General features: G+C 36.7%; 1 protein-coding gene across 4 annotated transcripts in view; it reads left to right on the plus strand.

Moving 5' to 3' along the window:
• LOC124360932 (acetyl-CoA acetyltransferase, mitochondrial) overlaps positions 1–27,014 on the plus strand; it is a 71,671-nt gene that overhangs the window by 22,494 nt on the left and 22,163 nt on the right. For all 4 annotated transcript variants that reach the window (XM_046814940.1, XM_046814936.1, XM_046814939.1 and 1 more), the window contains 2 exons: positions 11,156–11,360; positions 26,450–26,535. In XM_046814940.1, the coding sequence (XP_046670896.1) occupies positions 11,156–11,360; positions 26,450–26,535 (291 nt within the window). The remainder of the gene's footprint in view (positions 1–11,155; positions 11,361–26,449; positions 26,536–27,014) is intronic.

Raw genomic sequence — 27,014 nt, forward strand, 5'->3', positions numbered from 1 at the left:
GGTGAGGTTGGAAGACCATACATGTGTGGTGAGGTTGGAAGACCATACATGTGTGGTGAGGTTGGAAGACCATACATGTGTGGTGAGGTTGGAAGACCATACATGTGTGGTGAGGTTGGAAGACCATACATGTGTGGTGAGGTTGGAAGACCATACAGGTGTGGTGAGGTTAGAAGACCATACATGTGTGGTGAGGTTGGAAGACCATACATGTGTGGTGAGGTTGGAAGGCCATACATGTGTGGTGAGGTTGGAAGACCATACATGTGTGGTGAGGTTAGAAGACCATACATGTGTGGTGAGGTTGGAAGACCATACATGTGTGGTGAGGTTGGAAGACCATACAGGTGTGGTGAGGTTGGAAGACCATAAATGTGTGGTGAGGTTGGAAGACCATACATGTGTGGTGAGGTTAGAAGACCGTACATGTGTGGTGAGGTTGGAAGACCGTACATGTGTGGTGAGGTTGGAAGACCGTACAGGTGTGGTGAGGTTGGAAGACCATACATGTGTGGTGAGGTTGGAAGACCATACATGTGTGGTGAGGTTGGAAGACCATACATGTGTGGTGAGGTTAGAAGACCATACATGTGTGGTGAGGTTAGAAGACCATACATGTGTGGTGAGGTTAGAAGACCATACATGTGTGGTGAGGTTGGAAGACCATACATGTGTGGTGAGGTGAGCTGTGTGCACTATTCTGGTCAAATGCATGGGTTGGATCCTAATTTAATACCTATATTATATACTGAGGGACAAAAAAAGTGGAACACTCAATATTTTTCAATCTTTTAATGTTATAATTGATGCAAAACCAAATTTAAAGGTGTTCTTTACACATTTCTGCAACAATCTAAGAACAATGTACAAAGATTTATTCGTAATTACAAGTTAACCCATTGCGGATCGTATTGTTGTGGCGCGCGGGCATCAGCGGGCGCGAATTAATTCACGGCCAGCGGCTGCACGAACAGCAATGGTGCGCCACATCGTATCGCTCGCTATTGTATACTAGAAAATTCAGCTGCGAAGGTATTCGTTCAGATGGAACATGGGCCTGCTGGGGTATCCGTGATGTAGGAACAATAACACACGAGCAAGGTTCCAGGGTGGCAGGGATGATGTCTGAATCATAGTCTAAATAAAGCGGCTCGGGCGAATCGATTGCAACATCCGGGCCATTGCCTAGACTAAACCCACCAACATGTACGTCTGCGTCGTTTAGTTGTGTCACTAACCTCAAAAGTATTATAATAACAACTGAGGAAAACACCCAATCAGAAGCGCTAAAAAGCAGAGAGTAAACTCATATGAATGATTTTTCAACTTCGACATACAACTGCGATCTGTAGGATATTTATAAAACTTTTGAAAACTCTAAACGTAGACCGTTGTTAAACACTCTTAGTAGACAAGTGAAGACTATCGCCCGATCTATCAGACATTAACAGAACTATTTGGAGGGAAATTTAAAAGCAGACCCCTTTTGCGACCTGAGCTCGTCACCGTTAGGCCCGGCCACTGCATGACGAGCCCAGTTTGTCAGTGATCCGCAATGGGTTAATTCCTAAAAAAACTTAAAATTAAAAAAAAGGAGAAAGAAATTAAATGGTTAGAATGATTTTTTTCTTGAACTTGGAGTAGTCCAAAGGTGTTTTAGTATCTTGTGCTCCCACCTCGGACTCTGATGGCTGCATGTAATCTGCGACCGATGCTGTCAATCAAGCCCCATATCACCTCCTGGTCCAAGTTATTCCATTCGTCCTGCAGGGCCTGGCCAAGCTGTTGCAAAGAGTGTAACTCACCTCATCGATTTCTAATTGCTCTTCCCATGACATACCAGATGTGTTCTAATGGATTAAGATCCGGACTGTGTGCGGGCCATTCCATTACTTCGATTCTAACTTCACGTAAGTAATTTTGCACCACCCTTGTGGTGTGTGGACGAGAATTATCTTGCATATCAGCATGAATCTAGGACCCACAAATCCCGCAAAAACCACTACATGTTCTGACAAAACCTCTTTCACATAACTGTCAGCATTTAATGTTCCTCTACTAACAATTACAAGCTCAGTGTGAGCCTCTCTTGAAATTCATCCCCAAACCATTATTGACCCACCATCAAAACTGTCTCTTGGCGATATTGCACATTGAGCAAACCTCTCTACAGCCTGTCTCCACACTCTTTCACGACCCTCTGGTGATCTCAGTGAGAACCGAGCCTCATCGGTCCACAGCACTGGGCTCCACTGCTCTACGGTCCAATTTACGTGAGTTCGAGCAAACTCCAAACAAGCTCTTCGGTGGCGCGGGAGCAGCCTAGGACCTGTAGCTGGGCGATAAGCTCCAAGTCCCACCTCCTGTAACCGTCTTCTAATTGTTCGTGTGGAAACATTCACTCCACGGGCTCTCAGAAGCTCATTACGAACTTCAACAGAAGTTCGGAACCGATTTCGCAAACTTACTGACACAACAAAACGATCATCTCTGGCACTTATTGTTCTGTTACGGCCTGGTCCCTGCCTCCTTTCATAACTTCCTGTTAATCTAAAGCGAACCACAGCTCTGCTTATGCTGCAACTAGGGAACCCTGTTATGTTTTCTACTTCTCGCAATGTTAAGCCACTATCAACTAGAGCAACGGCTCTGGCACAATCTGTTGCTGACAGAGGCATTTTCTGTTGTTGTCTAAACTGGGAATGACCTGCAGTAATGGATAGACACAAAGAATGAGGCAGCCAATGATCACAAAGGGGTTGAAAGTTCACTTCTGAGCTGATAAGGAAGACATTATTTTAGACTCATGATAATATTAGCAATATTAGCAATAAAGTAAGCAAGATGTTTCAGGATAGATTTGAAGCAATCATGTGAGGAATCAGCTACAGATAAGATAAAAATAGAAATATTTAATGTTAAATAAAATATTACACAGTTAAAACAATTTAAAAGCTTGTCCCACTTTTTTTGTCCCTCAGTGTATATATATATATATATATATATATATATATATATATATATATATATATACATACCAATATTCAAAGTGTGTGATTTTCTCTTTATATGTTACTACTAAAATTTGTTTTTGACGATGGAAGGATTTTTCCGGACATTTGCTATTGTTCAGTGATTTAAAAAATCAGAAACACTTTGTCTCAAGATCTACAATCTGATCTCTTTCTCAGGTAAATAACTAACCCAACACATAATTACAAATTAGGTTAAAATAAACAAATCATACCAGAGTGTTGTGACAAGCCTAAGTCAGGAATCACAACCACCATGTTGTGTGTCAACTTCACTAACTCTAAAACATGCACTTAATAAAAAGCAAAACACTACACTAATTATTAGAACTGAACTACAGAATACAGGTCACAATAGGGCTGTCACTGTCTTGTATGAAAGACTCGGAGAAATTTCAGAAAAATGGTAAGAATACAAAAATTGTGAAACAAAGGTTCTGATGTTCTTTTTCCTCCTCTTTGTCCAGTAGCTCATCACTGACAAGAGAAGGCCTACCATTCCTTTCTTAATTATGTATGTTTCTTGTTCTATTTTATGAAAGTTGTACCCAATGATGTTTGGCCCACTCAATTCACAATGAATCTTGGCTGCTGAGTGATTTTTCACCCAAAGAAATCTTATAGAATAGAATAGAATAATGTTTATTGTCATTTTACAAAATGCATTGACAAAGTCATAAATACACCTAAGTGGCATAGTCAAAAGAGATATTACTCTAATATATAAAAATATAAAAGTACTGTACATATATTTTAGGTTTGATGTTAAATAAAACATAATTCCAGTATACAGATGAAAGCTTTAAACCACTAGATTAACAAATTGGAATATGCAATTGGACAATCTAGAAATATATATCATTAAGACTAAAAAACTCTGAAAGTTCATAAAATGGGTTCTGTATTAACCAGTTATATAGCTTAGTTTTAAAAATATTTACAGAATACTTATTAACCAGACCTATTAATTTGTTATAAATCTTTTGGGAAATTAAAATATGACTTTGTTGGGTTTTGCTTAGCCTACAATGTTGCATTACAATATTATTTTTATTTCTGGTATTATGGCTATGTAGATCTCTGCTAAAAGTTTGAGATTGAATATATTTCATAATGTATAATACTGAGTCAAATACGAGGTGTGTTAGAAAAGTAATGAGATTGGTAACACTGCGGGAGATCTGGCAACGTTGTGTCTACCGGCTGACGCTAAACCTGTTTATTTATCCCTTCCACTTCCTCAGTCCGAGTTACAACTCCGTACAGTTAACACATTAGTTTTGACAGCGCCATTAGTAAAGTTGTGTTTTAATTGTGCGTCACAGAAATGGAGCATCGAAATTTAGAGCAACGTTGTGCAATAAAGTTTTGTGCTAAACTTGGTGAATCCGCGAGTGTGACTTTTGAAAAGTTGAAACAGGTCTATGGGAAACAGTGCTTATCGAGAGCACAAGTTTTCCGCTGGCACAAATCATTTTTGGAAGGCCGAGAACACGTTGAAGATGAACCTCGCTCAGGGAGACCTTTGACTTCAAGAACGGACGAAAACATGGATCGTGTGAGGGCGCTTGTGAGATCAGACCGTCGTTTAACAATAAAGATGATCAGTGAACAGCTAAATTTAAACACTTTCACCGTGCATCAAATTGTGACAGATGATTTGAACATGCGAAAGGTTTGTGCCAAATTGGTGCCGAAAAATCTCACAACTGAACAGAAGGACAATCGAAAAAATGTGTGCGTTGATCTTCTTGAGAGGATTGCTAATGACCAAGAATTCTTCAATTGTGTGATCACTGGTGATGAATCCTGGATATTTGAGTACGATCCTGAAACAAAGCGGCAAAGTAAAGAATGGCACACTTCGTCATCTCCTCGGCCGAAGAAATGTCGAATGAGCAAATCAAAGATCAAGACCATGCTAATTTGTTTTTTTGACAGGAAAGGTATCGTACACAAAGAATTTGTTCCACCAGGACAAACTGTCAACCAAGTGTTTTATAAAAGTGTCCTTGAAAATTTGAGGAAAAGAGTGATCCGTGTGAGACCGGAAATTGCAGACAAGTGGATGCTTCATCATGACAATGCTCCATGTCACACGGCCATTTCCATCTGTGAATTTTTGAACTCAAAACGCATTACTGTTGTTCCTCAACCCCCCTATTCACCTGATTTAAGTCCTTGTGACTTTTTCCTCTTCACGAAATTGAAACATGTCCTAAAAGGACGTCATTTTGGAACTCTGGAGAACATTCAAAAGACTGTGACCGACCAGTTAAAAGCCATACCAATTGAAGACTTCCAGCGCTGCTACCAAGAGTGGGAACGACGACTCCGCCGATGTATAGCTGCCCAAGGAAACTACTTTGAAGGGGATAACATTGTTGTTTGAAAATAATAAAAACTTTGGTTAGTATGAAATCAGTCTCATTATTTTTCTAACACACCTCGTATATATATATAGGTTAATAACAGTTTGCAATTCTAGTTTTATGAAAAGTGGTTTGCAGATGGTGCAGAAAAGTGGTTTGTATAACACTATGCACTTCATACTTAGCAGGATTTTCAATTACAGCGTTCGTGTTTTGAGGTTATAATTGGAAAATGTGAATATACGATAACACTATGCACTTCATACTTAGCAGGATTTTCAATTACAGCGTTCGTGTTTTGAGGTTATAATTGGAAAATGTGAATATACGATAACACTATGCACTTCATACTTAGCAGGATTTTCAATTACAGCATTCGTGTTTTGAGGTTATAATTGGAAAATGTGAATGTACGATAACACTATGCACTTCATACTTAGCAGGATTTTCAATTACAGCATTCATGTTTTGAGGTTATAATTGGAAAATATGAATATACGATAACACTATGCACTTCATACTTAGCAGGATTTTCAATTACAGCGTTCGTGTTTTGAGGTTATAATTGGAAAATGTGAATATACGATAACACTATGCACTTCATACTTAGCAGGATTTTCAATTACAGCGTTCATGTTTTGAGGTTATAATTGGAAAATATGAATATACGATAACACTATGCACTTCATACTTAGCAGGATTTTCAATTACAGCGTTCGTGTTTTGAGGTTATAATTGGAAAATGTGAATATACGATAACACTATGCACTTCATACTTAGCAGGATTTTCAATTACAGCATTCATGTTTTGAGGTTATAATTGGAAAATGTGAATGTACGATAACACTATGCACTTCATACTTAGCAGGATTTTCAATTACAGCATTCATGTTTTGAGGTTATAATTGGAAAATGTGAATATACGATAACACTATGCACTTCATACTTAGCAGGATTTTCAATTACAGCGTTCGTGTTTTGATGTTATAATTGGAAAATGTGAATGTACGATAACACTATGCACTTCATACTTAGCAGGATTTTCAATTACAGCATTCATGTTTTGAGGTTATAATTGGAAAATGTGAATATACGATAACACTATGCACTTCATACTTAGCAGGATTTTCAATTACAGCGTTCGTGTTTTGATGTTATAATTGGAAAATATGAATATACGATAACACTATGCACTTCATACTTAGCAGGATTTTCAATTACAGCGTTCGTGTTTTGAGGTTATAATTGGAAAATGTGAATATACGATAACACTATGCACTTCATACTTAGCAGGATTTTCAATTACAGCATTCATGTTTTGAGGTTATAATTGGAAAATGTGAATATACGATAACACTATGCACTTCATACTTAGCAGGATTTTCAATTACAGCATTCATGTTTTGAGGTTATAATTGGAAAATGTGAATGTACGATAACACTATGCACTTCATACTTAGCAGGATTTTCAATTACAGCATTCATGTTTTGAGGTTATAATTGGAAAATGTGAATATACGATGCTCTGACACTACCCCCACTACATGCCGTGCCATGCATAAACAGCAGTTACTGTTTCGATAATCCTTGTAAGTGTTCAATATTGTGTTATTGTTTCAAATCATTCATTGCCAATAATGCTCTTTAACCCTCTCCCGCTCGTAAGGCATGAATCGGCACGGCCACTACATAGCTACTGCAGCTTAAACGGCACAGATCGGCACGCACTGCTTTACCCAACAGAGCCGATAAGTGCTGCTCTCGAGTAGCAATAGTTTGTACTACTACGGGTTGTTTGCTATCAGGAGACCATTTACTTTACTTTTACAGTAGATTTATTCCATTATTTTGCTATTTATATTAGTTGTGCGGAAACAATGGCGGGTTGTAGTCGTACACTTTGTGACAGTGAAATTGATCTCGTTATTAGTAGTGATTGCGACGATTCAAGTGAGTGTAGTGATGTACCAGAGCTTTGTGAAGTAGTTGGTGGCATTGAGAATGTAGTTCGGAGTGATCACAGTGGCAGGGGCAGTGACGGCGAGCCAGACAATGACCTTCACCAAGTAACTGCGCAACAAACAACCCGGCGCCCAGCTGTCCGTGTGCCCCCTCCCTGGTCTCGTACAATCAACTTCATTGAACCAATATATAGTAAAATAATTAATATATATAACTATAGTTAATTACAATGACAGAACGTTTGTAAGTTGAGGCGCTGCGTATTTTGACCGAGTGCGACCGGCAGAGCGAATTAATTGAGGTTAGAAGCACCGTGAGCGCCTGGAAACAATGCGAGCGGGAAAGGGTTAAACAAATAAATTTGTTAAGTGCTCATCTCCATTATTGTCAGAATCAGAAAAATCTTTATTCAGTTGTAACACATGGTGTACATGAATGGTTTCACATGATTGAGAAAGTAAACGATTAGGTTTACTAAATATATTTTACATTGGTATCGAACTAAATTTAATAGAATATAATTTTAATTATAGTAAAAAAAATGTGAATTGTATAAAATTCAGAAAAGGAGTACAACGACAGGTCAGTCAGGTAGCTTTTAAATTTATTTTAAAATAATTTATAATTTTTATTAATTTTATATTGCTTGGCAGTAAATTAAAAAATGTAGTTCCTATGTATATTGGTTTTTTTTACAGAAAAATGTAAGCTACTGCCTTATTATTTCTATTTCTCGTATTATAACTGTGGTTCTCACCACTTTTGCCTAAGCTATGAGCACGATTCATCACTGACATTATAGTTTCATATATTTATATATATGCACTGTAAACCGTCATGATACCCAGTTGAGGAAAATGATTCTTCACAGTTTTATTCCATTGAACTTTTAAAATGACACGAATTGCTTTTTTTGTATCACTAAAATTCAATCAAAATTTTTTGTTGATGTGCATCCATATAATGAGATACCAAATATAATATGTGAAAAATAAATCATTTTTAGAGTTTCTTGTGAGCATAATTTTGACATTCTGCGAAGACCATATAAACCAAAGTTAAATTTTGAAACTATATTTTTTCAGATTGTTGATTCCATCAGTTAAACCCAAAAACTTTACTTCTTCCATAAATATAGCCACTTCATCTACAAAATTCCATATAGCTTGTTTTTTGTTGGATTTTAAATTAAATGGTTTACTTTGAAAAACTGATTTTTTTTTTATACGCTGAGAAAAGAAAACTCCTATATGTTCTCTTTAGATGATGCACTAATTCTTAGAGTGGCATCATCCACTGATGCCACTCCATGATCTCTGATGTCTGATTTTCTGCCATTTCAATTACTGTAGTGAAGTTATAAATGACATGACATGACATGAGCTTTCGGACAGATTACAACGTGCTCAAAATTATTGTGTTCGCTTTATCTTCAACCTCAGACGATATGACCATATAACACCCTTCATCAATCAGTTACATCTGTTAAAGTTGAATCTACTCCGTCAGTTCCATATTCTTAGCATGTTACATTCTATTTTGTATAACGATTATTCCCCTTCCTATCTGTCTGAACGCTTTTCTTTCATTTCTGAAACAAGCAATTGGAATACTCGACGTGGAGCCTCTCTGTTATCTATTCCTGTTCATAGATCCTCTATTTACAGTAAATCATTCACAGTCTCTGCTTGTCGACTCTGGAATAATCTCCCGGATCATATCAGAGGTATTCGTAGTCGGGAACGGTTTCGGGGGGTGCTTAGGGACCACCTGTTTAGGGCCTCGTCGAGTTGACAATATCGTGGCATAGGGTACGCGACGATGGCTTTGTATGAATTGTGATGGGTGAATGTCTGTTAATTTCCTTGCAAGTTTTATTCTATTTATTTATTTTTAGTTTCATAGAGAACCTTTATTTCATTTTATTACTTTATATAAATAGAGATTATAATTTTTGAATGTAAAATAGTAATGTTAATTTCCTTGCAAGTTTTATTCTATTTATTTATTTTTAGTTTCATAGAGAACCTTTATTTCATTTTATTACTTTATATAAATAGAGATTATAATTTTTGAATGTAAAATAGTATTGTTAATTTCCTAGCAAGTTTTATTTATTCTATTTATTTATTTTTAGTTTCATAGAGAACCTTTATTTCATTTTATTACTTTATATAAATAGAGATTATAATTTTTGAATGTAAAATAGTAATGTAAACTGTATTGTGGCTCTTGTTTTACAGTAATAGTATACATTTTACCAGCTTCTTCTTATTGGAAACTAAATGCTTAATATATAATCAAACACTCCAATAAATGAAAGATTTTTATTTTGTGAGGCCTTTCGTGCTCAAAGAACACATCGTCAGACCCACATAACTGAAAAAAAAAAAAAAAAAAAAAAAAAAAAAAAAAAAAAAAAAAAAAAAAAAAAAAAAAAAAAAAAAAAAAATTTTTTTTTTTTTCAGTTATGTGGGTCTGACGATGTGTTCTTTGAGCACGAAAGGCCTCACAAAATAAAAATCTTTCATTTATTGGAGTGTTTGATTATATATTAAGCAGTAATAGTATAGTTTATTAATTTATGGCTAGGTGTAAGAGAGGACTTAATAGTCCTAACCTCGCCAATTGAATATGTTTTACGTTGTATTCAATAAAGACATTTTTCATTTCATTTCATTCAGTACAATCTCTTCCCGCCATATTTAGCCAATTTAATATTCATCTTTATAAAGAAAACATTGTTATATAATTAATATTTTTACAGAACCTGGCAATTTGTTGAAAATAATGTGTGCTATATAATAAGTATTAGAGAAGGTTTTAATTAATCTCAGAACCTCTAGTCCGTCCTGTAATAGCATATCTTGTTGAATATTCATGAGGCAAAGAGTCAAATAGGTTTGGTTGATTTAAAAAAACGTAAATAACATGTATAGTGGCTCTTGTTTTACAGTAATAGTATAGTTTATTAATTTATGGTTAGGTGTAAGAGAGGACTTAATAGTCCTAACCTCGCCAATTGAATATGTTTTACGTTGTATTCAATAAAGACATTTTTCATTTCATCAGCATATAAGCATAATTTATCTAGCTCTGGAATACCTTTTAAGTAGCAAAAGAATAGAAGCGGCCCCAAAATGAATCATTGAGGAACCCCATTAGAAGTTTGTTTTAAAGTAGAATTATATATTTACTAGTTAATTATTCTTGTTGTTCAGATTATGTATTTCCACAAACTGTTGGCTGTTTGGTATACATGACTTTAGCCAGCTATACTCCTTCCCATGGATACCAAACTGTGACAACTTTAGCAACTTTTGTCTTTACTCATTGTCTGTAATGTCCAAATGAATTCCCAAATGTTTGGTGTGTTGAAACATGACCAGAGCCGCTTAAAGGACCAGTCTCCAACAATACTGTAGATAAGAAAGATAAAAGAATGCTGAGACACTTGCTTGTCCTTTTCACTTACAAATACTGATAGCGAAATTAGTAATTATGTTAATATTACACAAAACCTTTTGCTTTTTGTCAATATCATTGCATTCAATAAGTAATGGTGTTGTGTTATTTACCAAAATACAGCATTTAAATTTTGGCTTTGGCTACAGGGGGATGGGAGTGAGCACCCCCATTTTGAAATTTTTTTTGTTCCCCCAATTAGTACTATACACTCCTGTTTACAGAATTTTGATACGCTATAAGTCTTTTAATAACCCTGTATTGATGTGCTGTGTATGGATATTTTGCGGTACTCTAGATCATGTAGTGTGTAACAATATGCAGGACGGTATTGTGCACGACGGTCTGACCGATGTCTACAACCGCATTCATATGGGCAACTGTGCGGAGAACACGGCCAAGAAGCTGAACATCTCACGACAACAGCAGGACGACTATGCCATCAACAGCTACAAGCGGAGTGCACTCGCCTACACTAACGGAGACATAGCGCTGGAGCTAACACCAGTTTCTGTGCCACAGAAGAAAGGTCAGTATTCTAGGCTATGTGTTGAATTGAATTGAAAATATCGTTATCCATTGAATATATATTTTGTACACATCGGATAGTGCCATAAAAATGACTCAAGTAACATTCTTTTAAACTAGAAGAGGTTACTGTAATAAAATACTCTAGGCCTGTCAATAGTCAGTGTAATCACAAATCGATGTAACAAAGGACCTGTATCAGGCGTATGTAATCCATACCGATTACTTCACATGAGAATGAGATACAATGAGATGTTTGGAAAGACATGTGTGAAGTAGTCCATTTTTTGTAACATTTACTTAAGACCATGTTCTTCGATTTTCCATTCAAGTTAGAAGTTAGTTGCAACTGCACTTTCCAGTATTACTTTATTTTTGGCCCAATATATTTTTATTTGTGTAGGATTGATAGCCTTTTAAATTTAAGTATAATCAACATTCTTTACATGTCATTACTCGTACACAAATACATTTCATATTTATTGTACCGGGAATGTGGCAGTTCAATACGATGTGGCATACGAACATCTTCTTATTTGAAAAATTCTACACAAATACAAAATGGCCACTGATGACAATTATTGTTCTTTACATCATTACACTTTTATAGAGATGCATCAGATTTACTCCTCACTGTGTAGACTGTATTCTTTTATAAAAGTATCTACAGTTTGTATTTCACAAAATTGATATATAAAGGAAGTTCAAAAGTATTATTAAGGTAGCTCTGTATGTTTTAACCATTGCAGATAAAGAAAAAAGACATCAAAATAATAAAGAATAATAAGAAATAAAGGGCATTAATAACTTTTTTTGTATCATCAGAGATTATTTACCTCTTCAGGAGAACAACCTTAGAGTAAGTAAACTTAACCTTTCCAGCGTTATTGACGCGGATCCGCGGAGGGCCACTACAAGCTCGAAACGTTTATATGCCCGTGGATCCGCGCTTTTGCATTCTTTATTTTCTTACTGCTATGTTAGTTGAATATTTTGCTGCTAGATGTTTCTAGTAGTCATGCGACATACAGATGGGTTGCCCCGCCTTGAATTCTATTACAAATGGGAGTGGCAGTGGCTTCTAATTGGCCAAACACTGTCTAGCGGGCGTGGCCCCGCGGCATCCATAAAGTCATTGACGGGAGCTCCCGTCAAGACATCTAGCCAGTTAGTTAGCGAGAAGCGTCCGGTACTCGCACATGTATTTCGGTTATCACTAATTTTCTGTTGTGTCCTAATCTTTTTAAAGTAAATTATTAGTATTATATACAGCAGTGTCCAGTGTTTGTTTAGTGTTTTTTTACCATTACTCGTGTACAATGGTGAATCCAGACGATTCGGAGTTTGAAGATTTTGTTACCAGTGTTATGGACAAGACATTGGTAAGTGAATACGGAGACCGGATGGAAAGTGACAATGAAGACATTTTGCTTCATAATATAAACTGATAGTGAACAAAGTGATAATGATGAACATCTACCCAAGTGGTATGGAGGAGGCGGAGGATCTCGCTCTTAGTCCTATTCAGCTGCCGAGCAAGAGTTGGCGCCTGAGCCAACCACATCTGTCAATGCTCACACTCACTCCAACCACCCCCCGCCGCCGCATCACCGTCTACTCTCACACACTCGGGGACCCGCACTGTCGACACACACTCCACCCACACCTGTACCGCTCACGCCGCCTAGACATTGTACTAGCTAGACCTGCACCTACCACATCCACACCATGTAAACGGCGTAGACATACCCAAACCTATACAACCAAGACCTGGGCCTGCACCTAAACGCCCACACGTCAATATAAGAAAAAAAGGGAAGAAGAAACCAGAAGATGATGGCTACAAAGGATGTCACTCACAACGACCCAGGTCCAAAGACATCTATACCGATTTTCAACATGAATTAAAGGTTATAAAATTTACCCGAATCGTTCAACTCTGATACATCTCCAATTGATTATTTTTTCTTTGTTTTTTAACGAAGAGATCAGGCAGTACATTTGCGACGAAACAAACCATTTTGCTACCAAGCGAATAAATGGGACCTTTGACACCTTTATCTCGATGGAAACATTGGGACCCCAATTACCGACACTGAATTAAAAGCATTTTTAGGTACAATCTTGAACATGGGCATTATTTCCCTTCCAAACATTGAATCCTATTTCTCCAAAAGCTGGGAGGCAAGGATTCCGTTCTTCGGTGATGTCTTTTCGCAACGTGAGTTTTTGAATATATTTTTGGATGCTTCACTTCAACCACATGTCAAGAGCGAAAATAGACCCAAAAGTTACCTTATACAACCAATAGTAAGTCATATGAAAGATGTCTGCAAGTTGTTTTACACGCCTGGGGATTTCGTCGCCGTGGATGAATCTACAATATCCTTCAAAGGTAAAATCAGTTTCAGGGTCTATAATCCCCAAAAACCTGTTAAGTTTGGAATCAAATTGTTTGTTTTTGTCGGATTCAAATAATGGGTACATATATGATTTCATTCCATACTTTGGAAAAGAAGACTTGATTGCCAACAGTCCACTGGTCAAAACCACACAAATAGTAAAACTCCTAACTCAATCTGTTTATTATGAAGGATCCAGCACAACCAATTACAGGCCTTCACGTATATACAGATCGTTATTACACCAGTCCTGAGTTAGCAAGTGAGCTGTTAGCTATGAAGTGCTACACAACTGGAACGGTTATGACAAATCGTCTAGGACTGCCAAATAACATGAAAGAAAAAGGAAAGCACCTAGAAAAAGGACAAATTTTATCGGAAAGGAAAGACAATTTACTTATCTTATCTTGGCGAGACAAAAGAGTAGTGAACATGTTGAGCACTAAAGGAAAAGGAAGCGTAAATGAAATGACTGAAGTGCCAAGCAAGTGGCCTAACAAACCCCCGACAAAGAAACCAGATGTAGTGTTAGACTACATAAAACATATGGGAGGGGTCGATCGAAGTGACCATTTTATTTCCTCGTACCAATTCATGAGGCGTACTAGGAAATGGTACAGAAAAGTATTTTTCTGGCTATTGGAGGTATCAGTTGTGAATTCGTACATAATGTACACAGAAGTTCAAAAAAAAGAAGACTTGAAGCCGATGTCACATGTGGAGTTTAGACGCAGCCTTGTGCGTGACCTTGTATCCGAGCGAATGGCTCACAGACCAAACAAAAGGCGGTCCGGGCGCCCCGCAAAAAAGACCGGAAGAGGAACGGCTAACCGGGAGGCATTTTCTCAAACAAAGGGACAAGAAATGGAAAACAGGTGTGTTGTTTGTAAGAAGAAGGGTCTACGTCGAGAAACAACCTACGTCTGCAAGACCTGTCCTAATGAACCTGCTCTCCACCCAGATGAGTGTTTTGAACATTATCATACTAAACAAAACTTTTTAGTAAAAATATAAACACTCTTTGTCTAATTTGTATTTTTCTAATTTTATTAGTTTGTAATAAAGGCTAGTATATGTTTATCTGTAAAAATTGTGTTTCATTCCCGTACATCTTGAATAAATGATAAAAAATTAGTGACAAATATTCTGCTATTCTACGATATTCTCAAAAGTTAAAAATTAGCCTAGCAGAGCCAAAAAGGGCTAAACAAATTTTATTTACCGTTAAAAAACTCTATTTTGACATACAAAAACAAAAAAAAATTTAACTTTACACATTGGAAATAAAAAAAAATTGTAATGTAATCAAAGATCAGGTCCAATTTTTCATGACGCTTAAAGGGTTAAATGTAAAAGTAGGTTAGTATGCATATAATTTTAAAGCTCTTGATGAAATGAAAAGCATGACGTGAAAAAAAATTAAATTTGAACTACATAAAAAAAAACTATGTATTTGTAACCTCACCATACTAGAATATGAAAAACTATGTACTACAATAAAAACTATACATTTTATCATTACAAGTAGTCTTGACTGTAAACTAATGAGATAATTTTGGTTTTAGAGATTCACATCTCCAGCTAAATTTTGATTAAGAGTTATTCACAGCATTATATATATACACAAACATGGTGCATTTTGAAAGTAATGCACATCTAAAAAATAGACTTCTTCATCCAATTGGTACAAACGGTTAAAATTCTTTAAAATTGTCTCATCCTGCATCAGTACACGTTGCAGAGATGATTCTGCCACACCTAGAAAGCATTCTGCGACTACTCAAATGCCTCTCACTTGTAACGTGAGCTTGGATGTTCGCCATCGACTCCCAGTGCTTTGCCTTCAGCTCTCTCTTCTGTCAGGGGAACCACGTGGGCTTGTCTGGATCAGGTAACGACTCAGACCACGTGGCTGGGAGCATTGTTGTGATGGTAGCTTGAAGACATCATTGATTTAAGGCCTGACACGCGCGACCCAGCGTTTCAGTTTCTTGAGCTCTTCCAAGTAAAATGTTGCGTTGACAGTTTGTCCTTGCGATACAAACTCAAAATGGATGATTTCTCGGATGTAAAGAAGACAATCAGCATTGTTTTGTTGTGAGATTTGCTTATGCGCCCCTTTTTTGGGTTTGGATATTGTGTGCCACTTGAAGCTCTGCCTTTTAGATTCTGGATCGTGCCCGAACAACCCAGATTCATCCCCGGTTACATCAGAATTTAAAAAACCTGGATCATTTCTAATCAATTCCAACAATTATTCACTGCATGAAACTCTTCTCCTTCGGCACAAGCTTCGCACTGACCTTTCGCATTTGCAAATACTCCATTACTATCTCGCAAATGTTGACAAGTTCAGGGTATCAGCGATTACCTGGATACGTAACTGACAGTCTGAACTCAAAACTTCACTCTTTTCCCAATCTTTTACAAGAGCTTTGCTGTTAGAGAAAGCTATCCCGCAATCTGGCTCAGACCCCACCATTATGGCAAGGATGTCTGGTTTTTCATTCCCATGAATGTCCCGGCACCCAACCGAGTGTTACTCTGTTATTCGTAGCTAGCTCAGCTAGAGCATTCTTACATTCCCAGACTGCTTTCGAGTCAAACGAACAGTTATCAAGTGTCTTTAGTGCAGCCTGACTATCAGATAGTATCAAGTATTTTGCTCCTTTTGTTCTCATTGTATGAGTCTTCTGGAGCATGATTCTATTGCCATGACTTCCGCTTGGAAGACCGTGGCATGTTTTCCCAGGAGCACAGCCATGTTAACTCCTGGTCCGTATATAAAGTCATAAAGTCATTTATTCATCATTCAACAATTTACAAAATTGTAATAGATTTTGTCAGAACAGTACATACAGTTATCACTTAGGCCTATTTAACCTATGTTAAAATTACATGAAAGGTACTCATTTAAATTATAAAATGGGTTTTTGAGTAACAAGCGTCTTACATTGGTAACAAATTTTGCAAATGGCATTCCCCTTAATGACAAAGGTAACTTATTAAAAATTGTAATGCCAAGTGAAGAGTGATAGCTCGCAGTTTTGGTAAGCCTACATCGAACCACATCAAGTTTATCCACATTCCTAGTCTCATATTGGTGTATATCACCTCTTGATCTATACAAAACAATATTTTTCTTTACTAAAACTAAAACTTCAAATATGTACAAATTAATTACTGTAAGGATATCAGTTTCAACAAAAAGAGGTTAACAATGGGCTAGAGATTCAGAATAAGTAAGTATTCTCAGAGCTCTCTTCTGTAACACCAAAACTTTTTCCATACCAGTTCCATTTCCCCAGATAACAAGGCCATATCTAATAATGCTCTCAAAATAAGCAAAATATGCCATTTTCAGGTACGTTAAAGTGACATGTTTTCTTAAATTAACTAATAAATATATTACTCTGCTTAATTTTTTACAAACAACATCAATATGTACATTCCAACTTAGCCTAGAATCAATATGCAATCCGAGCAAGACCACAGAAGTATCACAGCCCTCAGGAATATTATTTACAGATTTAAGGGTAACGTATAAGTGCTTGGTTTTGTCAGAATTTAAAAAGAAACCATTGGCATCAAACCAGGAGATTGCCTGTGTCAATGAATTATTTACAGATGTAGCTAAGGGTGTTATGTCATTTGAGTTATTACGACTTAACAAAGTAGTATCATCAGTATACATAGTAATGTGACAGTGAATATTACTACTTAGGTCATTAATCATTACCAAAAAAAGTACAGGCCCCAATACAGAGCCCTGAGGTACGCCAGCTGTTACATAAGCAGTATGAGAGGATTTATCACCTATATGTACAATTTGTCTACGATTTTCTAAGTATGATTTGAATATAGCTAGTTCTTTACCATGAAATCCATAGTACTCTAATTTCTTCAACAATATATCATGCCTTACCACATCAAAAGCCTTGGTCAGGTCACAAAGCGTGACTTGAGCATGACAAGCATCTTCCAAAGTTAGTAATAAATGGCCTACTAAGGTATCGACAGCTTGAGTAGTAGATCTGCCAGTTCGAAAACCATATTGATCATTACAGAAAATATTATTAGATTAGTTTCAAAATATTTACATACCTGTTTTTTTAGTACTTTCTCAAATATTTTTCCTATAACAGGGATACAAGATATAGGCCTATAGCTATTTGGCAGATGGTGCTCTCCTTTCTTATATACAGGTACAACTCTTGAGATTTTAAGACAATCAGGAAATATCCCTTCTTATATACAACGATTTATACAATAAGACAGAGGATAAGCTATAAATTCACTCACATTTTTAATTAAATCACTAGATAGGCCATACACATCCTTCGATGAGGATTTATTCAATGATAATATTAACCCATGCACATCTTCAGTTGACACAGGAGAGAACTCACAGCAGGCACTTAGGCCTAAGCTGCCGGCATTTTCTAAATAGGCAAGAGAACTATTCACTGACGCACTTACTTTGGCACTTATTTCTTCGACCGAAGAGATGAAGAAGCTGTTGAAGTCATCAGGGGAGATGTCAGGAGCTTTACCGCAGCTAATAGTCCTCTTCTGGGCTCTATTAATAACAGTCCATGCAGCCTTGCACTTATTCGTTGACCCTTCAATAAAGTTCTCATTACTATGTTTCTTTGCTTCCCTTAAAGCACATCTGTATTGTCTCTTCATTAATTGCAGCTGATTGAAAATGGCGTTATTTCCAGTTAGGTCAGATATATTTCTGTAAGCAAGTATGCGGTTCTTCATAACTTCTAACTGAGGTGTATACCATGACTTATCTTTACTTGATTGAGCTCTACCATTTTTACTGCCTTGTATGAGTGGAAAACAAGTTTCAAATATATTTAAAATATGTGATAAAAACATTTCAATTAAGTCTTCAGCAGATACATAGGAATAAAGAAAGTCCCAATTCACAGAAGAGATCAAGGTTTTAAAGTTAAGAATTTTCAGAGAAGTGATTGCCCTGAAAGAGCTGTGTGAGGGAGACAGTCAACAGCTTTACGAGCAGAATTACCTTTGCTGTGCCAAAAAGAAAAAATGCAAAGGTGCAGAGCATCATGGTCAGAAACTTCTGGCTTGAAAACATTTATGTTGTACTCATGAGGTAGGTAGTCAGTTATAATGTTGTCAAGGCAGGCCTTTCCTCTTGTAGGCTTATTATTAATGCAGTAAAGATTAAACAGTCTTAACAGGTTTAAAAAGCTAGTAACTGATACTTTCTTTGTTAAAATATCAAACTCAGAGTTAAAGTCACCACATAGAATTAGTTTGCATTTAAGTCGTACCAGATATGTGAGCATCAATAAAAGCTGTTGTAGAACAAGTCTGTATTTCCGTACGGTGATCTATAAAGAGACACAATAATTGTGCTTGAGCCTAATAACTTGATACCAGTTGCTTCAAAACTTAGTTCAATACAAAATTGGTGTAGATCGATAGGTTCATAGTCAATCTTGTTGTGCAGCATGATCATGACACCACCTCTAATCCGATTCTCTCGACAAAAACAATTACCCAGAGTGAAGTCTTCGGGTATATAAAACTTTACTTCATGATGCCTTAACCAATCAGAAATCAGAAAATTTATTTGTCATTCAACACAAGAAACAGTGCAATAGACATCGTCACCAGCCTAAGTTATGATTAAAACCTTTTCGTATAAACTACAATGACTAGACTACTTTAAAAAACACAACATGTAGCAATAAAACTTTTTAAAAGACACATAACATATAGACTTAAAAAATAACATTCAATGTCAGGCATATTAAAAAAAATTCTTGTGTACATGATAAAATGGGTTTTCTTTTAACCAGGCATATAACACTCTTTTCAAAAACTACTTATAGGCACAGATCGGGCACTAGAAGGTAATCTATTAAAAAATTTGATGCTTATAACTTTATGTGATGCTTGAGTTTTTGCTAACCTAACATATGGTAAATCTAACAGTGCATTAAATCTAGTATGGTAATGATGAAATTCATTTCTCGTGCAATAGTCCTGCAAGTTATTCTTAACATTACATAAACAAACAAATATATACAGATTTATCACAGTAAGAATAACTTCTTGAACAAAAAGAGGTTTGCAATGTGCCCTATAAGGAGAGTTTTGTTAAAATTCTTAAAGCTTTCTTTTGTAGAATTAATATTCTCTGTACATCACTGCAGTTTCCCCAAAGAATAATACCATAAGAAATTATACTATTAAAAAAAGCATAGTATGCATTGATTACATATTGTTTTGGGACAAGCTTTCTAATTTGTCTAAGTAAATAAATTACTCTGGAGAGCTTGACAGAAACATTATTTACATGGGCATTCCAAGCTAATTTAGAATCTAAGGTTATACCTAATAATTTGACACTATCATTAATCTTAAAGCCTAAGTCAGTTTCACGATTACATAAACTAAAAAATTATAGATTGAGTCTTAGACTGGTTTAGCATAAGACCGTTAGACTGAAACCAAATGGAACTTTCAGTAATATAATTATCCATTATACCAGATAGCATCTCTAGCTTGTTTCTACAGAAAAAAGTTGAGTCATCGGCAAATAAATACAACAGAATTACAATTAACATTTACAGGCAAATCATTTATATGTACAAGAAAACAAAAAAAAAAGGGCCCAAGACCCGATCCCTGTGGTGGTACTCCGCAATTTATATCTACTGTTTCAGACAGTTTTGCTGCCAATACAAACTCTCTGAGTGCGACTGCTTAAAAAAGACTGAAAAAAGATTTAGCTCCACACCACTTATGCCGTAATAAATGTAATTTTTTGAGAAGAGTCTCGTGCGGAACACAGTCAAACGCCTTTGTGAGATCGCACAAGGTTGCTAAAGTGCTACAGTGAGTTTTCAAAACCCTCTAATACAGATACCACAAAGACCCTCCACTGCATCCACAGTTGACCTACCTTCTCGAAAACCAAATTGAGAATTTGAAAAAAGAGAGTGCAACTCAAAAAAAAATCACTCACCTGGTGCTTCATCACTGTTTCTAACATTTTTGAAAAAATTGGCACAACAGAAAAATCGGTCTGTAGCTACTAGGAGATGACCTTTCACCCTTCTTAAATATAGGGACCACCTTAGAAACTTTAAGAGCTTGAGGAAAAACACTTTAACCAGACAATCGTTGACACAAGTTGTTAGGGGCTCCACAACACACGGTAACACTTTCTTTAACAGGCCACTACTGATATCATAGATATATTTGCACTGCTCTTTTTTTTATGCTATTAATGAGAGATAAGACATTTTCACTTGACACAAGCTTCCATTTATAGATGACATCAGGCAGAGGGTGGTTTGAGAGAAGATCCAAGGACGCATCAACTGAGGACTCAATCTCATCTTGTATTGTAGCTACAGCATCGATGAAATAGTTGTTGAACTCATCTGGTGATATATCATGCTGAGCAGATGGTGATGAAGTGCCCCTTGCTGCATTCACAAACCTTCCAAGCAGCTTTGCATTTATTGGAAGAAGCATTTATATAGCTAGCATTGGCCTCCAGCTTTGCCTTTTTAATCTCCCTTTTATATATATTTTTTTGCTTCGGTATATAGTCTCTTTGTTTCATCCCTGAATAGGACCATACCTACAAGACCACAAGTAATTCACATGTAAATTGAGTACATCTTCTTTAAGTTTTTGATGAAGCTGTGAAAAACCATGTAACATGCTTACGTCTTGATGTTTGTGGAGCCCTCTTTTCTATATAAGGCCTAAGAGGAAAGCATTTATCCATACCTTCCAGGAAATATGAAATAAAAGTATCAAACAGGCAATCATCAGAGGAGTCGGCAAACACAGTATTCCAGTCAACATCAGCAAGAAACTGATTTAAATTCAACAATGTTTCTTTCAGCAAAACAGCGTTTTAAACAGTACGTCAGTTTTTTGTACCTTCTGAAATAGAGGGAGAATTTAGCCTAAAAGTAATGTCCAAGGCACAGTGGTCAGATAATGGAGGTCTTAATACTTTGGTGGATACCAATGTTCACTCAGACACAATACGTCAAATTGATAATTGCTTAATAAATTTTCTAGGTCTTCAATTTTGTGTTCCAAACCTTGAATATTAAGGTAGAACAAATTACAGTTAGGCCTATTCTGGTTGGACACCGGTACTAGGTTGGCAATATCTCTCCTATAGTCACTCAAAGAAACCTCCAGAGAATCAACCTTATATGCAGGATAACAATAATTATCTATAGTGGTATGGTTGGGTGTAAGCCTTTGGTTAGGTAGCTTCTCACGATCTTCAAAACAATGTAATTCTTCACTTACTAGGCCTACAGTTTTATTAACCAAAACTGGCTTTGTCAAAGTACTATTCGGCTTTACTGTATTATAGTTGCGCCTTGACCCTGTCCCAAAAAAAGAATTCTTAGGTACAGAACTGTGATCCCTACGAGGATATATAAAGCGACTAATGTAGACACCTACAGGCCAGAAATCAGCATCAAAAACTTTGGTCCACAAGGATAGGGGAACCCCAACTTTAAAAGAGCTATATACCCTGGATACCTATTCTTCAATTTGGTAATTTCATAATTACCTGTCACAATGTCATTCATGTAATCACTCACTGCTTCACTTTCAACATTTTCTGAAAATCTGGAGAAAAAAATGTGTCTATTTTTTTCCACAACAGTTAAGTTCTTATTATTTACAGATGAACGACCTGTCAAAAAACTAGATTTGTTCTTAGTAGCCTTAGGATATAGAACTTTGCGTCTCTTGTGCTTAACCTCAACAAACTCTTCATTATTGATGTTTGTATTATACATTTTAGTGACTTCACCTGGTTCACAGTCTATCGTTTCACAATGAGTAGGGGAAACAGAATTCCCTTGCACAGAGTAGGGCACTTGGTTTCTGTTATGCAGCCCATTCTTTTCTTCGCTAACTGCCTTTTTAATATCTGTGTCTTTCATAGCCAACATTTTATTACTTGAATGAGAGTTTGGTGACGAAATTAAAATACTTCTGCTGGCACCAGCTGAAATATCAGAATTACCTACTGTTGACAAACTAGGCCTATGCTTTCCATCCATAATAACCTTAGTTTTAGTTACCTGAGCATTTCTCGTCTTAGAAGACACATTTTTATTTATAGTAGGAGATTTTAAAATGCTAGAATAAGACACTTTGCCATTGTCATGAGTTAAAATACCACCTATAACCTCAGAATGATCGTTCAGAATTGAGGTTAGTTTAGTATTCTCAACTTGTACTATACTTAACTGATCACGAATCTCACAAAGATTTTGAGTTAAATCAAAGATTTGATCGGTTAAAATTTGTATATGCACAACACAATCACAGGGCGAATTTATATCTGCGTTATGAGCTACAGTTACGGGTGGTGTATTCACTATGCATACACTCTGTTCCTCCTGCAGCGGCTTCTTGCAGTTGTCACACAAAAAATTGGACTTTTCACCTTTAGAATACGAATATTCTTTTTTAGATTTCCCCACACACTCAAAATGAAACCACTTCATGCACTTTCTCTCGCACATTAATCCACCAGTAGTATTAGTAACCTTTTTAGGACACGCTCCACAGACTGGATTTTTACTTGCAGGTGCCATTTTTTTACATGATATTCCGTATCCCGCCCTAGAGTCAAGGTGTGAACCGTCTGTGTAAAACTTCAGGACTGCTTTTGTAGGGTAGACCTCCTTTTTAATCCATTTCTCCCTTCCATCGATAGAGATATTATATGGTTTTTCAAAGAAGTATTTCTTAACCATTGCTTCTGACACATTGGTTAGCATTTCAGCCTCAGGAAATTCCTGCATTATCTTCTTACGACCTTCTAAGGAGGTAGTATTTATTACCTTTATTCCTAGAAGCTTCATTGCTCTTAGAGGGGCTGTTCTCATTACCTCCTGCCCCAGAGGAGTGTATCTCAGGACCGCTTCAATTGCCAGTGTTGGGCAGGAGCTCATCGCTCCTGTAATGCTTACACAAGCTAGTCTTTAAAGACTCTGTAGCCTCTTAGCAGCTGTTGTTTATTCTACATTCAAGGAATCTCCATCTGCCCCAGGAGATTTAAATGGCTTAAATGATGTGAAGTGAAGTGACCCCTTGGAAAGTGCATCTCCAGAAGCAGTTCTAAGGTCTCCTTCCTGTTCACTTTAAGGTCACCGTTGGCCTTTACTAAGGACTCCATAGGGTTAGTTACCTCTCCTCCCTCAGGGTTACCTGGTAGCCTCTGGTAGGCTGTTTATATTTTTATAAAAATTTCTCCAGGTTCTTCTTCTATTCTATCTTAATTCTCTTTTATATTCGTTTTTGGCATGTAGATAAGGGATACAGTCATCTGTCATTTTTGCCCATTTTAGTAATTTCCAAGCTTTATTTCTAAGTGTCTCTAGCCTCCCAGTCCACTAAAGCACATCTTCCTTTAGCCTGTTTTGTTTGAGAGGACAGTTTTTCTCGTAGGCTTTTGTTATAGCTTGTTCAACTAATTGAGCAGACCTTTCTAAATCAAGTTCATTTTTTTGGTAGGGTTCTATTTCCTCCAACTCTTTGGCTAGGGAGACTGTATCCCCTCCAGTTGGTAGATTTAGGAACTCAGTGGGTCACGTTTATCTCCCCTATCTCCTCTATGACGAACCTAATGCAGCAGTGATCCGATAGTGAAGACCGAAGCCTCTTGAAGCATTTGATAAGTTTCTATTACCCATTCTTTCCAGGATGCACACAAATCTTAATCATGTATTGTTGTTCAAGCAACCCCTCCATCGCGCTGTGACACATTATAAAAACAGACTTCACACAAAGATACGTCCTACCACAGCTACTGCTTGGAGCAAACTGAGCCTGGGTGTGTTTGGAAGGGCAGAACCCCTACCACTGCTAATGCTTGGAGCAAACTGAGACCTGGTGTGTTTGGAAGGGCAGAACCCCTACCACTGCTACTGCTTGGAGCAAACTGAGACCTGGTGTGTTTGGAAGGGCAGAACCCCTACCACATTATCTGACCAGTCCAAGCATGCTGCGATAAATAGTTGTGTCATAGTAAAATAATGCACATTACTTTCATAATGCACCCTGTATATACATATACTTTATATACCTTTTTAACTTTTCCACCACGTATCTCAAAATAAATGATAAAAATATGTATTGTATCTCAAATATGCCTAAATATACAGGAAAATTTAAATGGAGAACTCACCTACTTTTATTGGCAATTAAAAATATGGATTAGAGTTTCAAAATTTGGCTGCCATTTTCCATTATAGTGACCAAAATGGTTATATTCTTGGAAATTTTTCTTTGTAGCTTACTCGTTTAGGAGATATAGCATACTAAAGTCTACTAAAAACGATATATTTTTATATGTTCAAGAATATTTGTGTTAGTAATTTCAAAGGCAATAACAAAAATCAAATGACATTATTGCCAAGTAGACTATTAGTATCATGTACAGATTCAGAAATAAAACCTTAGTGTAATTAATAAACAGCTAATACGAGAATACAAATTGAATAGTACAATTATATAATAACGACCATAAACGTCACATAAAGTCAATGAGGAGACAGTTTTATATTTTTTGAATAATGTAGATAAATCATTAAACCTTACACATAAATACTATACATGAATATTTAATTTTATATGTGAGTTTCGTATTTTTCACTATACCAGCAGATGGCCCCAAAGGGTCAGAAGAATACTAATCAATATCCTCAGATCCACCCCAGTGGTATGTGAAGGACTCATTGGAAATTCTGTCTCATGCCACACCACCAAATTGTTACTTTTATACAACCAGGGATTTGGTGCATTACTCTCAAGTGCATCCACAATGATTGATCAAATTTGTGTGATAAAATTTGGTACTTTGGGATTATACCGACCACACCCAGACATGAATCGTTATTTGACATTTTGCTTCTACTGATTACTAGATTAGCGTAGAAGAATATTTCGTCAATATAAAACAGGAATTGTCTTATCGCAAACCCCTCCCCATCCTCAGACAGAGGTCAAAGTCGAGCGGTCTAGTAGATAACGTGATTGCAGAATCTCGCCGCCCGTTCAGCTGGTGTGTTGCTTTGTTGTACTTCCGTGTTTTACCTCTACATTTCTCCAAACACAAAAATTCAACAAAAACAAACATTACCAAACTAAAACTAAACTCTGTATTGAAAAAAACACTCAAAACTTGTTTTTATTCTTGATCACATTCCACCACCCAAAATGCGAGTGCCTCCGGCCATCAGCGCGGGCTTCGGCAGCACCAAAGGTCAACGGAAGAAAAACATCCCTCGAGATAGTACCTATCAGTAAAATATCAAATTCTAGAGGGGCTTATCAGAAATATAAATTGAATTGTAATGGAAAGGCAATTATGTACCGTGCAAATCATGTGATGCTGCGCGGCCTGCCGTAATCAGGATTCTCGAGAAAGATAAGATAACAGCGACAACAATACCGATCACAATACCTGGAAATGCTTGTAAGTTTGTAATTTTGTAATTAAAGAGTTGTTTTTTCGTTCTATCATGTATGTTTCTATAAATTTCTATTTTTGTGTTCTTCATACTGGTGTGGTCGGTATAATCCCAAAGTACCAAAATTTGTGAGAACAAGAAAGAGTCAATTGCATTCATCATTATTTCAGGAAAACCCGATGTGATCATAAAAGAAGATGAAGAGTTCAAGAGAGTCAACTTTGAAAAGTTCACCAATCTCGCTACAGTGTTCCAGGTAGGTTCTTCTGTAAGTGAATAGTTAGTGTTGTAACATGAATTTCTTATGCCTCATGGGAGTAATAGTTTATGTGATCTGTCCACTCATTATTGATTTTTCTATGGAAGTAGCACACGTTTTGTAGTCTGATACTTTTCCTTCCAAAGAATGATCTCTTACCTGAACAGTGATCCTGAAAATGTACAGTAATGTTGTGAGCATCGTAGCTCATGATCCGACAGCAAATGCCCAGACATTATCTTGGTGAGTGATTTACTTTCTTTTGGGGATTCCACACTAAAGTTAGTTGGATTTGCCACGACCAGTGGACCTTAACTCATATGTAGTGTATTGCTGTTGTGTGAGGTATGTTCACAGTGGTATTGGTGGCCTTCACTCGTGACACTCCAGAGGCCTTGGCAGACCTGCCTAATTTGGAATTACCCTTTTCCTTGAACTTGAGTCAGCAATAAGGCAGGTTGTAGTGTGAGGTCTGT

This window comes from Homalodisca vitripennis, chromosome 4, assembly GCF_021130785.1.
Source record: "Homalodisca vitripennis isolate AUS2020 chromosome 4, UT_GWSS_2.1, whole genome shotgun sequence".
NCBI classification, from domain to species: domain Eukaryota; kingdom Metazoa; phylum Arthropoda; class Insecta; order Hemiptera; family Cicadellidae; genus Homalodisca; species Homalodisca vitripennis.